This window comes from Pseudonaja textilis, chromosome 5 (genome assembly GCF_049901715.1).
Source record: "Pseudonaja textilis isolate UNSWEBS1 chromosome 5, rPseTex1.2, whole genome shotgun sequence".
In the NCBI taxonomy this organism is placed as follows: Eukaryota; Metazoa; Chordata; class Lepidosauria; order Squamata; family Elapidae; genus Pseudonaja; species Pseudonaja textilis.
The window spans coordinates 4,942,116-4,954,312 of NC_141994.1; the positions used below are offsets into that span (position 1 = coordinate 4,942,116).

The following is a 12,197-nucleotide window of genomic DNA, read 5'->3' on the forward strand; positions in this document are numbered from 1 at the left end:
TATTATTATTATTATTATTATTATTATTATTATTATTATTATTCTGCACAAAAATGACAGCATACACAGCAGACGAGATAACCATGCTGGGTTTCGTATCACAAATCACTAGTCGTACACTTCCCAAGTGTTTAGGACTGCATGATGTATGGGCGGATTATGCGAGCAGATCCCAGTAAGGTGGCCTTCTGCAGCTGACCAATGGTGATCTTCTCAGCGTCAATTGTTTTTAAGTGCTTGCCTAGGTCTTTAGCCACAGCACCCAGTGTGCTGAGTACCACTGGAACTACCTGCACTGGTTTATGCCAGAGTCTCTGCAGTTTGATTCTCAAGTCCTGATATCTGGTGACTTTTTCAAGTTGTTTCTCATCGATTCTGCTGTCATCAGGTATGGCAATGTCAACGATCCACACTTTTTCCTTCCCCACAATCAGGCTATCTGGGGTATTGTGTTCCAGAACATTGTCAGTCTGTATTCGGAAGTCCCACAGTAGTTTTGCATGCTCATTTTCAACCACTTTTTCAGGCTTATGATCCCACCAGTTCTTTGCTATAGGCAGATGGTAGTTGTGACACGGGTTCCAGTGGACCATCTGAGCAACTGTGTTGTGACGTTGTTTGTAGTCAGTCTGAGCTATTGTCTTGCAACAGCTCAGTATGTGGTCGATGGTTTCATCTGCTTCTTTACAGAGTCTGCATTTGGGGTCATCAGCAGACTTTTCTATTCTGGCTTTGATTACATTTGTTCTGATGGCTTGTTCTTGGGCTGCAAGAATCAGACCTTCTGTTTCTTTCTTCAGTGTTCCGTTGGTCAGCCATAACCAAGTCTTTTCCTTATCTACTTTTCCTTGGATCTTTTCAAGGAACTGTCCATGCAGTGCTTTATTACACCAGCTGTCAGCCTGAGTTTGCATCACTGTTTTCCTATATTGATTCTTTTTTGCTACACTTTGAGCAGCTTCCTCTTGTTGACCTCCTTCAAGGCTGGTTCAACACTGTCTCACATAATCTGCCAGAGCATGCTTCTCAACTTCAACTGTCTGCTTCACTTGCAAAAGTCCTCTGCTGCCTGCTTTTCTGGGCAAATATAGCCTGTCGATGTCACTATGTGGGTGCAGCACATAGTGTATAGTTAGTTGTGTAGTGTACACATAGTTGTGTTGTTATGGTTGAAGCTGAAGTAGGCAGGTAGGACATTGACAGGTAGGACATTGTAATGTATGATTTTATATACTATACTTAGATAGGACCGAAGGCAGCATAGTTCTAAGTTTTCTAGGTCTAGAATTTCAAGTCTGGTGGCATAAGGTATTCTACAACGAGTAGAGGAGTGGAGAACTCTTCTTGTGAAATATTTCTGGACTTTCTCAATTGTGTTAATATCAGATGTGTAATGTGGGTTCCAGATTGATGAGCTGTATTCGAGTATTGGTCTAGCAAATGTTTTGTATGCTCTAGTTAGTAGTATAATATATTACCAGAGGAAAAGCTAAGTAAGATTAGGTTAACAACTCTTAACGCCTTTTTGACTATGTAGTTACAGTGGGCTCAAGCATTTAGATAATTAGAGATGAGTACTCCAAGATCCTTGACAGAGTTTGGATAATCAACAAAGTCTTGACTATTCAGCCTGTATTTTATTTTCTGATTTTTTTTGCCAATATGTAAGACAGAGCATTTATTTGTTGAGGTTTGAAGTTGCCATTTGTTTGACCATTCTGATACATAGTCGAGGTCTTTTTGAAGGGTAGCAGTATTGTCTGTGGTGTTGAATAGCTTTATATCATCAGCGAAGAGAATGCAGTTGCTCTTGATATGATCACAGAGGTTATTTATGTAGAGTATGAAAAGAGTTGGTCCTAGAACACTGCCTTGGGGGACACGACTGTTCACAGGTGCAGAATTTGATAGGACACTCCCAATTTTGACCATTTGTTGTCTGTTTGACAGGAATGCTTCTATCCAGCTAAGTAGGTGTCCAGAGATACTATAAGATTTTAGTTTGAGGAGTAGTTTGTCATGTACCACTGAATCAAAGGCTTTACAGAAATCTATGCAGATTGTGTCTATTGCTTTGCCCTGATTGAGTTGTGTAGTCCGTATGTTTTTGCAGTGTAAGAGTTACAGATTACAAGATGGTGTGGTCTTTTTTGAAACCAAATTGTTTATTAGAGAGTAGGTTGTTTGTCTCTAAGTGGAGGATGATGGATTGGTTAATAATTGATTCCATGACTTTACAGGTGATGCAGCATAAAGAGATTGGTCTGTAATTTTCAACTAGGCTGGAGTCTCCCTTTTGGAAGATGGGGATGACCATGGCTTGTGACCATAGGTTAGGCAAGGAGCTGGTCCTGAAAGATTTTTCAAAGATTATGCTTAGAGGTTCGGCTATGGCAGTGGGTAGCTTTATTAAGAAGTAGGCACATATTCCCTCCAGTCCAATCAATAGAGATGGTTTTAGATTGTGCAGTGCTTTTTCAACATTGTCTCCTGTAAAATTGATATGTATTAGATCATTGTAGTTGTCTGTGATTCAAATAGGAAATACTGGGCATGATCCATTGCTGTTTACAAATACTGAGCCAAAGAATGTGTTAAACAGGTTGGCTTTAATAGTGTCATCATTGCAGTCTTTGCCATTAGGTCCTTTCAGGGGTGGGATGGACCTTGAGTCTTTTAGTTTGTTGTTTACAAAATTGTAGAAAGCACAGGTGGAATTGGTGCATAAAAGGTTTTCCTCTTGTTTAATGTGATAATTAGTGCATTCAGTCTTTATCTGGTGGCATAAATTTTTGTATCAGCTTTTGAAGTTGGCAACGTCACCAGATTTGTTTTTCCGCCAAAGTGATTTTTTTTAGGATTGAAGCTTCCTTATTGTTATGGGTAATTTGTTTTTTTTTTTTTTCTGGTTTTGGAAGTTATTATTGGTACATATAGTTTGATGACTCTTTCGACTTCAAGTAAAAATACATTGTAATGGTCTTCTACAGTATTGCATCCAATGCATAGAAATTGCCAATCAAGGGATGAGAGATCGTTGTCTATAAGATCATAGTTGCCTTTTTTGAAGTTATAATTGGGGATTCCATCATTGTGATATTGTCCAGCTGCAGTATGCCCAGGTATTTATAGGCTTCAGGTTGGTGGCACTTGATGGTTTGTCCATTGGGCATTTCGATTCCATCACTTTCTACAATCTTCCCTTTCGTCAGTGCCACTGTGGCACATTTGTCCAGGCCAAACTCCATGCTGATGTCAGTGCTGAAAATTCGAACTGTATTGGTCAATGGCTGGATTTCAATTTCTGATTTTCCATATAACTTCAGATCATCCATGTACAGCAGGTGAGAGATTTTCTGTGAATTTTTAGCAGTTTGATAACCCAGGTTAGTTTTCTGTAAGATTGTTGACAGGGGGGTCATGGTGATGATGAACAGCAGAGGTGACAAAGAATCACCCTGGAAAATCCCTCTTTTGATGTTGACCATTCTGTAGCTTTCACTTCCAATAAGCAGTTCTGTTTTCCAGTGCTTCATTGCATATGCAGTGAAAATGGCAATGCATTTGCATATTCCAATGACATCCAGGCACTTGATGATCCAGCTGTGCGGTAGTGAATCAAATGCTTTCTTGTAGTCAATCCAAGTTGTATGCGGATTTGTTTGTCGGCTTTTGCAGTTCTCTAAAATCATTTTGTTGATCAGGAGCTGATCTTTTGTGCCTCTGCTTCCTTGTTTGTTTCCTTTCTGCTCCACTGGCAAGATGTTATTTACTTCTAGGTAGTCCTGGATCCTGTCAGCTACGATGCTGGTCAGCAGCTTGAACATGGTTGGAAGACATGTTATTGGCCTGTAATTTGCAGGTGTTACCCCTTTTCCTGGATCCTTTTGTATCAAGTAGGTTTTCCCAGCTGTTAACCATTCACTGATGTTTATTATTATTATTATTATTATTATTATTATTATTATTATTATTATTATTATTATTATTATTATTATTATTATTATTATTATTAGCAGTGGCCACCAACCTTTGGGGCACCAGATTTTTATATATTTTATGTTATATGTTATGAATATATCACAAATATAAGTTATGAATATAGAGGACCTGTAGTTCAACCATAGTTAGTTGTGTCATGAACTCACTGGGAAATTCAGGTTGCTGGAATATGTGTACTACCAATAAGGAAAGATATTGAGTGCATGTACGAATGATTTATTGTTGGTGATATCAGGTAGGACATTAGTGGATATAAGGAATCTAGTGGATTGATGGAACAGGGAGTAGGAATGTGAAGTTCCTGACCAGACCAAGGCAATATGTATCATACACGTGGATTCAGAGTAAACAAGCTGGGTATAAAGCAGTGGTGGGATTCAATTTTTCTTACTACCGGTTCTGTGGGCATGGCTTGGTGGGCGTAGCAGGGAAAGGATGCTGTAAAATCTCCAGCCGGAGGTGGTATTTGCGGTTTTCTGAACTACTCAAAATTTCTACTACCAGTTTTCCAGAACTGGTCAGAACCTGCTGAATACCACCTCTAGTATAAAGATAAGACTGTTATGACCCCAGACTCTCAAAGTTTGAGACAATGCCCTGAATCCGCTTCCCAGTCAGCTCTAATGCAGCCTGATCACCTGTATTGAGAGTGAATGTGAGTATTCTGTGAATGTGCAGCCTAGTTGGGCAAACAATACTTACACAACTTGAGTAGTCTGTTGGGCATAGTCATCTGAACAGCCTTGTTGGGCATAGTTTTTTTAAATAGCCTTGTTGGGCATAGTGACCTGAATAGCCTGGGCATAGCTTATTATAGTAAGATAACTTTGAAATTAGATAAGTAGACGTACAAATATAAAAGAATGAATTAAGCTTAGTTGTACATTTGCTTTGCTTTGTGTCCAAATAACAAGAATAAAAGAACTATTGAAAAATGCTATTTTGAATAGCTTGACCTCAAATTTATGTCACAGGGACTGGTTCTGTGGAGAGCGGTTTTTCCCTCAGACTGGAGGCAGGGTGTTCAAGTACTGCCTGCATCCCACTGATACCTTGGATTAATCTAGATGCAGTGGTATCAATATTTCATAATTTGGGGTAAAATAAAATAAAAACAATATATTAAAATGGAAATGCCAAAGGAGCCATGGTGGCACAGTGGTTAGAATGTAGTATGCAGGCCCACTGCAAGCAGTTCAATCCTGACGAGCTCAGAGTTGAAGTCCACACATCTTAAAATGACCAGATTTGAAAACACTGTGTCAGCCTTCAAGATCTTCCTCTTTTCCTTTGCTACTTTCTGGCTGCCATGGGTAACGGGGGGTGGAGTGGGGAAATGTATGGGACGTGAGCTGAAAGTGTTACTGACTGATATTGTATAAACTGGGGAGGGTTTCTACTTCCTGCTTAGCTTTCTCTTCTCTGCGCAACTGCAAACCTTTCTCTGAGTAAGCCAAGGTCAACTAATCAACACCACCTGGAGATGTCCACATGCTGAGGTTCACAACTTTTAATTGGAAGAACCATTTGAACTGTTGGGGGTGGGAACATTTCACTCCCTTGATATATGTGATGTATGTGCTTATTTCCCCAGGTTCAGAATTCTCTTGTTGCTACCACTTGACTTCCAGTAAAAGATACCTTTTCTCTAATTACAAGAGTCTAAGTATTTCTTTCTTGGATTTTGAACGGAGCACCAGCTGACATACTGCTTCAAAGTGAGAAGAGAGTGTACTGTAAAGCAAAGCACCACCTCCAATGTGAATTTTCGAGCTTGTATTAGCAGTTTATTGACATTTATTGCATACTTTCAGTTTCTATTGGCATACTATTTTTGTTGGCTTCAATCCGCTCCCAGCATTGAAGAAGTGCGTTTGTCTTCTTGGCTTCCACCTTATTCTCCTTCCATCCGGAACTTTAAGCGGTACAAAATGTTTCCCAGTTTTTTCATCTATCCATTTCTATGTTAAAGCATTTTTTTTTTACAACCTCTGGGTTATTGGGATTTTTGTTTTTGTGACAGCGGGTGGGGGGGTGTAAATAATGACTAATATTATCTACCTAGTAAGGATACATGCCCATCTGTTGCTTTTGAATCTGGAATAAAACCATACGCCAACCTTCCCTGGACCAGCACCGGCTTTCGTTTCTCATTCCGGGCTGTCTTCCTGCTTGACCCAGGCCTTGATCTGTCTCGTGAAGCTCGCATGCCAAGTCTTTCTTTCCTGGTTTGAATAAGTCAGATGGCAGCTGCATTTCTCTGTGCAGGAAGGCAACCTTTACAACAAGATGAACAACTCCCATGATCCTTACAGCTAAGCTGAGCCTATATTCTTACTGAAGCATGCTTTATCACTGGTGCAAAAGTCTTGCTACTTTCTTTGCCTTTTTGGAGGGAAGTATAGCTACCAGTCTAGCTCCATGGCACTCGAGATTCCTTTCTATATCTTATTTGATCTTGAAAACTCATTTACATCCCATGGTTGCCTTCCCTGTGGGTAGATTAATAAATTCCTAATGGACTGCTTTAATTTCTGATTCCACAGCTTTTCTCATTCCAAAGATTCAACCGCTAACATTCTCTCAATGTCTTTTCATGGACTTTCCAGGCCTTTTCAAACTGTTGTTTTTGGTAATGTAGGAAAAATGGAATGGAAACCCATTGTTGAATCTCTTCGGGCATTTTAGCCCGAAGGCTAAATTGAAGGCTATGGACTGAATTCATTGGTGATCTGGACATGGATGACAAGGTATTCAGGGTGATCCTCTTTATTTTTTGCCATCACAATAAGCAACATTGCATGTATTAAGAATCCTAGAATTTGGCATACTTTGCAGTAGAGGTAGTCCTCAATTTATGATCACAGTTGGAACCAGAATTTTTGTTGCTAAGCAAGGTGGTTGTTAAATGAGTCGTGCCTGATTTGAACATGGGAACTCTTTTCCCTGGTTGTTAAATGAAGTGCTACGGTTGTCAAGTGAATAATATGGTCATTAAGTGAATCCAGCTTCCCTCATTGACTTTGCTTGAAAGAGGATGGCTGGGAAGGTTGCAAATGGCGGTCCCATGATCCTGCAACTGTTGTAAATACACACACCTGTATTTTGATCATGTGACTGGAGATGCTGCAATGGTTGCAAGTGTGAGGACTGGTCACTTTTTCAGCGTCACTCTAACTTTGAATGGTCATTAAACAAATGCTTGAAAGTTGACGACTATCTGTATTAGATATATTTTAAAAGGCCAATTGAGATTTTCAGTTGAGATTCTCTTCTATTCCTGAAATATAAACATAAACTTTAATACCAAACACTCCTGGTGTGCCCGAGGCTTCCTTTGTTGCTATAATTCATTGCATGTCATATGGGATCTTGGTTGATAACCTGTTTTAGAAGTAATTGCCAGTATTGCTATTTTTCTTTTGAATTTATAAGCTCGGTATCTTGCATATCATGATTTTTGTTAGACAGTAATTTTTCTAGCCTTGCATATCATTCTGTTCTGAGATATACAGTATTCTAATCTGAGTCCAGTGTCTTGTTCATTAGAGTCCTTTTTCTTTTTATCTATCATGCATTCATCTTCAATATGTATGGATAACTGGGACCTTTTCCCAAATATGTTCCTCACCAAAGCTGCATATTACTTCAATTTGGGGGCAAGGGTGTATTTGGCTCTTCACTAAAACAAGTACTAAAGCAATCATCTATAAAAGTCAATAAGTATTTGCCTATGCATGACGTTACTTGCACTGACCCACACATATTACGATGGAACAATTCTCGGGACTGCTTTGTCTCTTTTCTTTCAGGAAATAAGAGATTTTGCTTTAGCTTTTCATTATCAGAGTCAATTGGATTAAGTTGCATGTGGCTTTTATCTCAATCCTTTTCTTTCCTATAATTTATGAACACCATCTGGATTTATACACTCCATCATTCTGTGCCATAGTCTTAAATAAACTCTGTGACTGCATTTTTCCCAGCTTATCCTCTACAATACATCATCCATTGCAATTTCTTGAAGGATGATGATTTTAAGTCCCATAACAATGGTTGTTTTTAAATGTTACTTTGTATTCTTTTGTGTCGTATTTTATTGGATGCTAACTGTATTTGTTCCACATTTGGCACATTCAATACATCCAAAAGAATGTAAGAAAACCTTACTGGTATTCTCCTTGTTAAAATAACTTACCGATCTGTTAAATAAATTGCTGATTTCTGTGTCTAATTGAATAAATCTTTCCTTTTTCTTAACAAGGTTATTTGTAGGACCAGAATCAATGTGCACTTCATCTTTGAATGAGGAAAACAAGATTGAAACTGATCTCTCTTAGTTTCATTATTTATTTACAGTCCATTTTTCCCTTGTGGTATGATGATTCATTCTCTCTGAAATTTTATTGAGCTGGATTTCATGGCTTAAATTTCTTAGGACAATAAGCATGCAAATAACTAAGGTCATTACAATGAAAGCACTGCCTCCCCCTGAACTAAAAGCAATAAATAAACAAGTATAGCATCACTCACCCATAAGTAGCTGGCTCATTTGCAGCATCTCCAGTTCTGATGCTGCCCTGCACCCATGCATCTTCCTTTGATTAATTATTATTTAATCATTCAATCGTTCAGTCAACCGAATTATTCAATCTGTTGAAGTTTCAGAAGCATTTTTGTTAAGTTCTGCTCCTTTCAGCTTCTACATTCTGAGACACGTCCACTTTTTTCCTAGCGTTTTCTTCAGTGGCTCAAGATGACCTTTTTTTTTCCCCCACAGAACATTTTATTCATTGCTCCGGGCCCATAGCTTTATTGGAGAGGAAGCAATTTGAGTGTTTTTGGAGACAAAGATGAGGAAACTAACCTGAGCAAGAACCTGTGGAGTCACCCTGGAAATGCTGAGGGGGCCGGCCGCAACTGCCTCAGCCCCAGCCCACAGGACTTTATTTGTATACATCAATATATATATATATTTTAACCTAAAAGACAATTATGAGATTATGTTAGAAATGTTTCCTGGAAGAAAGCAACTGTGGAGAGTGCCCAGTGGTAGCCTCAACTCTTTGACCTCACCAGGCCTTGCTATGCCCTGCCCAGCCTCGCCTCACTCCATAGATTTTTTTCTATATCTATATCCATATCTCTATGCCAATAGTTTGCCAATACTGGCTGCTAAATTATAGATGTGTTGTGTTTTTTTCAAAAATTGTCTTTATTTCTCCTGGCCTTTGTATTAGTAGCCTCTTTTAAAGCCTCCTTTAAACCAGCACCTACTCCTAGAAATTAGCATCCATCACCCAGGTCCACCTACTCCTAGAAATTAGCATGCATCACCCAGGTCCATGAAAACTGTCATTCCTTGCTGAGGAAATTGAGTTTGACACCCCTGTATTACAGGAAATACCTGGAGGAAGGGGAGAACAGGCAAAATCTGGTTCCAAACTAGCTATATTCTACTAGAACTGGATCAGACAGCATGTGATTGGAAAGCAAAGGCAGGAAGAAAGCATGAAATTAGAAAGAGCAAGGATAGAGGGAACTCAAGGTAAATTCCCAACTCTATGTATACCCAATTACTCTTTGTGGCTATTAGTTTGTAAAATGAAGAAGAGACAGTGCAATTGAAGTTCCACTGCCAATATGTCCATCTTCCCTCCCGAAGAGGGAATAAAGCGAGGGAATAAAGAAAATATACAATAGAATTAGAATAGAATTCTTTATTGGCCAAGTGTGATTGGACACACAAGGTGCATATGGCTAAATAAATAAATAAATAAATAAATAAAATACATTAATCAAGAATCATAAGTTACAACATTTAGTGATAGTCATAGGTTACTAATACATCAAATCATACTAGGAAACAAGTAAAGCAATATAAATTGTAAAGATACTAGCAACACGGTTATAGGCATAAGTGGGAAGAGATAGGTAATAGGAAGGATGAGAAGAAGAATAGTAATAAAGTTTTGCTAAGTAGTTTGACACTTGTGTCTAGTTGTTCTGGTGTGCAGTGCCCTATAGCGTTGTTTTGAGGTAGAAGTTGAAACCATTTATGTCCAGGATGTGAAGGGTCTGTAGATATTTTCACAGCCCTCTTTTTGACTCTTGTTGTATACAGGTCCTCAATAGAAGGCAGGTTGGTAGCAATTGGGGGTTGATGTTGTTTTGCAGTTCTAATTATCCTCTGAAGTCTTTGTCTTTCCCGTTGGGTTGCAGAACCAAACCAGACAGTTATAGAGGTGCAGATGACAGACTCAATAATTCCTCTGTAGACCTGTATCAGCAGCTCCTTGGGCAGTTTGAGCTTTCTGAGTTGGCACAGAAAGAACATTCTTCGTTGTGCTTTTTTGATGACGTTTTTAATGTTAGATATCCAGTTTAAGTCTTGAGATATGATAGAACCTAGAAACTTGACGGTCTCTATTGTTGATACTGTGTTGTCTAGTATTTTAAGAGGTGGTAGTATAGGAGGGTTTCTTCTAAAATCTACCACCAATTCTGCGGTTTTGAGTATATTTAGTTCAAGATTGTTCTGGTTGCACAACAAGGCTAGTTGTTCAACCTCCCATCTGTATGCAGATTCATCAATGTCTCGAACGAGACCAATCACTGTTGTATCATCTGCAAACTTCAGTACTTTAACAGAGGGATCTTATGAGATGCAGTCATTGGTATATAGTGAGAAAAGAAGAGAAGTGGAGAGAGCACACAGCCCTGGATGTGATTTTTGGCTAGCTTCACCTGCCTGTTAGAACATAAAATGACATAAAATTACAAGAACATAAAATTAGCCCTGCTGAAGCTGGCCTTACATCCATCAAACTCAACACATTCTAGATCAGTGGTCACCAACCTTTTGGACCCCAGGGACCACCAAACTCATAATTTTAGATCCCAGGGACCACTAACTAGTTCTATGGCCATGGCCTAATTTGTGGGTGTGGCTTGGTGGTCATATGACTGACTGGGCATGGCTTGTATGTATTTATTATAAATATTTATATAAATATTGAATTTTTTATTAAAAAAAGAGAAACTTTTACCCCAAATCAGCAAAGCAGGCAGATTGAGTTGCTCACAGAATCACAGATTCATTCAAAGATCTATCTATCTGCCATTGGCTAGCTCAGTCTGTCACATAAAATTTGCTTGCAAGCAAACTCACAAAATTAACTCACAACACACCATGCATTAAAATATTGAATTTTTTATTTTAAAAAAGGGCAACTTTTACCCAAAGTCAGGCAAAGCAGGCAGGCAGATTGAGTTGCTCACAGAATCATTCAGTGATCTATCTATCCGCCATCGGCTAGCTCAGTCTCTCAAATTTGCTTGCTGTGAGTCTGCACTGAATTTGCTTGCAAGCAAACCTTCAGTCCTAAGGGAGGTTCGGCAGACCCGAAGATCTAAAGACTAGCTAGAAAGCAAGAAATCCAACCATTTCCTGCTTCCTAGCTAATTTAAATCTCCTGGCACAGCAGAACAGATGATGGTTGGGAAAAAGGAAAAACAGAAATTTAGCAGGCAAGTTTACCGGGTAAGGAGTGAGTAGGCAGGGAGGGTTCCCACGGGCTATGTGGGCGGTGCAGCACTTGTGTTTCTGTGCAGCCTGGATTAATTGCTTTCGGGGGGATGCTCTGGGGGTGATATTTCTCTGCAGCCCACCAAAATTTTCTCACGGCCCACCGGTTGGCGACTGCTGTTCTAGATCACATAGTAGACAGTTGAATGCATTTAGGAAGCTCATCAAGTTAGACTGGAAGACTATACCACCCTTCTATTGTTGCTGCCCAGCAGCCAGTATTTAAGGTATATGGCCTATAATTCAAGAACTTGAAAATGTCATCAATATTAGTTTGTGTTATTCTCCACAAACTTGTCAAGTCCCCTGTTCAAATCATGCATCCAAATTGCCTGTCCTTACTAATGTTGCTGACAGTGAGTGAATTCCATGGTTAAATATGTGCTGTGTAATAAAATACAAATGATCTGATTTCTATTTTTTTATACGTCTCTCTTTTTTCTCCTTGTTATCTACACCATCTCAATATCATATGCTTAATCTGCCACTAGTCTCCTTTACCAACTATACCAATTGCCACAGGTTTTCCACAGAGGGGAGCAGATTCGTGCTTCCAAATCATTATGATTGTCCTTTTTACCTGTAATAACCCTCTTAATATGTGCTA

At 39.1% G+C, this 12,197-nt stretch overlaps 1 protein-coding gene and 1 long non-coding RNA gene across 4 annotated transcripts in view; both read right to left on the reverse strand.

Annotated features, from left to right (window-relative positions):
• The window catches only part of LOC148125514 (uncharacterized), a 130,367-nt gene that overhangs the window by 47,917 nt on the left and 70,253 nt on the right, over window positions 1–12,197 (reverse strand). The window lies entirely within an intron of this gene.
• LOC148125515 (uncharacterized) lies at window positions 132–3,827 on the reverse strand. The gene is made up of 2 exons (XM_087935477.1): window positions 3,361–3,827; window positions 132–861 (listed from the first exon to the last, which is right to left on the reverse strand). Exons 1-2 carry the CDS (start codon window positions 3,825–3,827, stop codon window positions 132–134), a joined length of 1,197 nt encoding a protein of 398 aa, XP_087791603.1.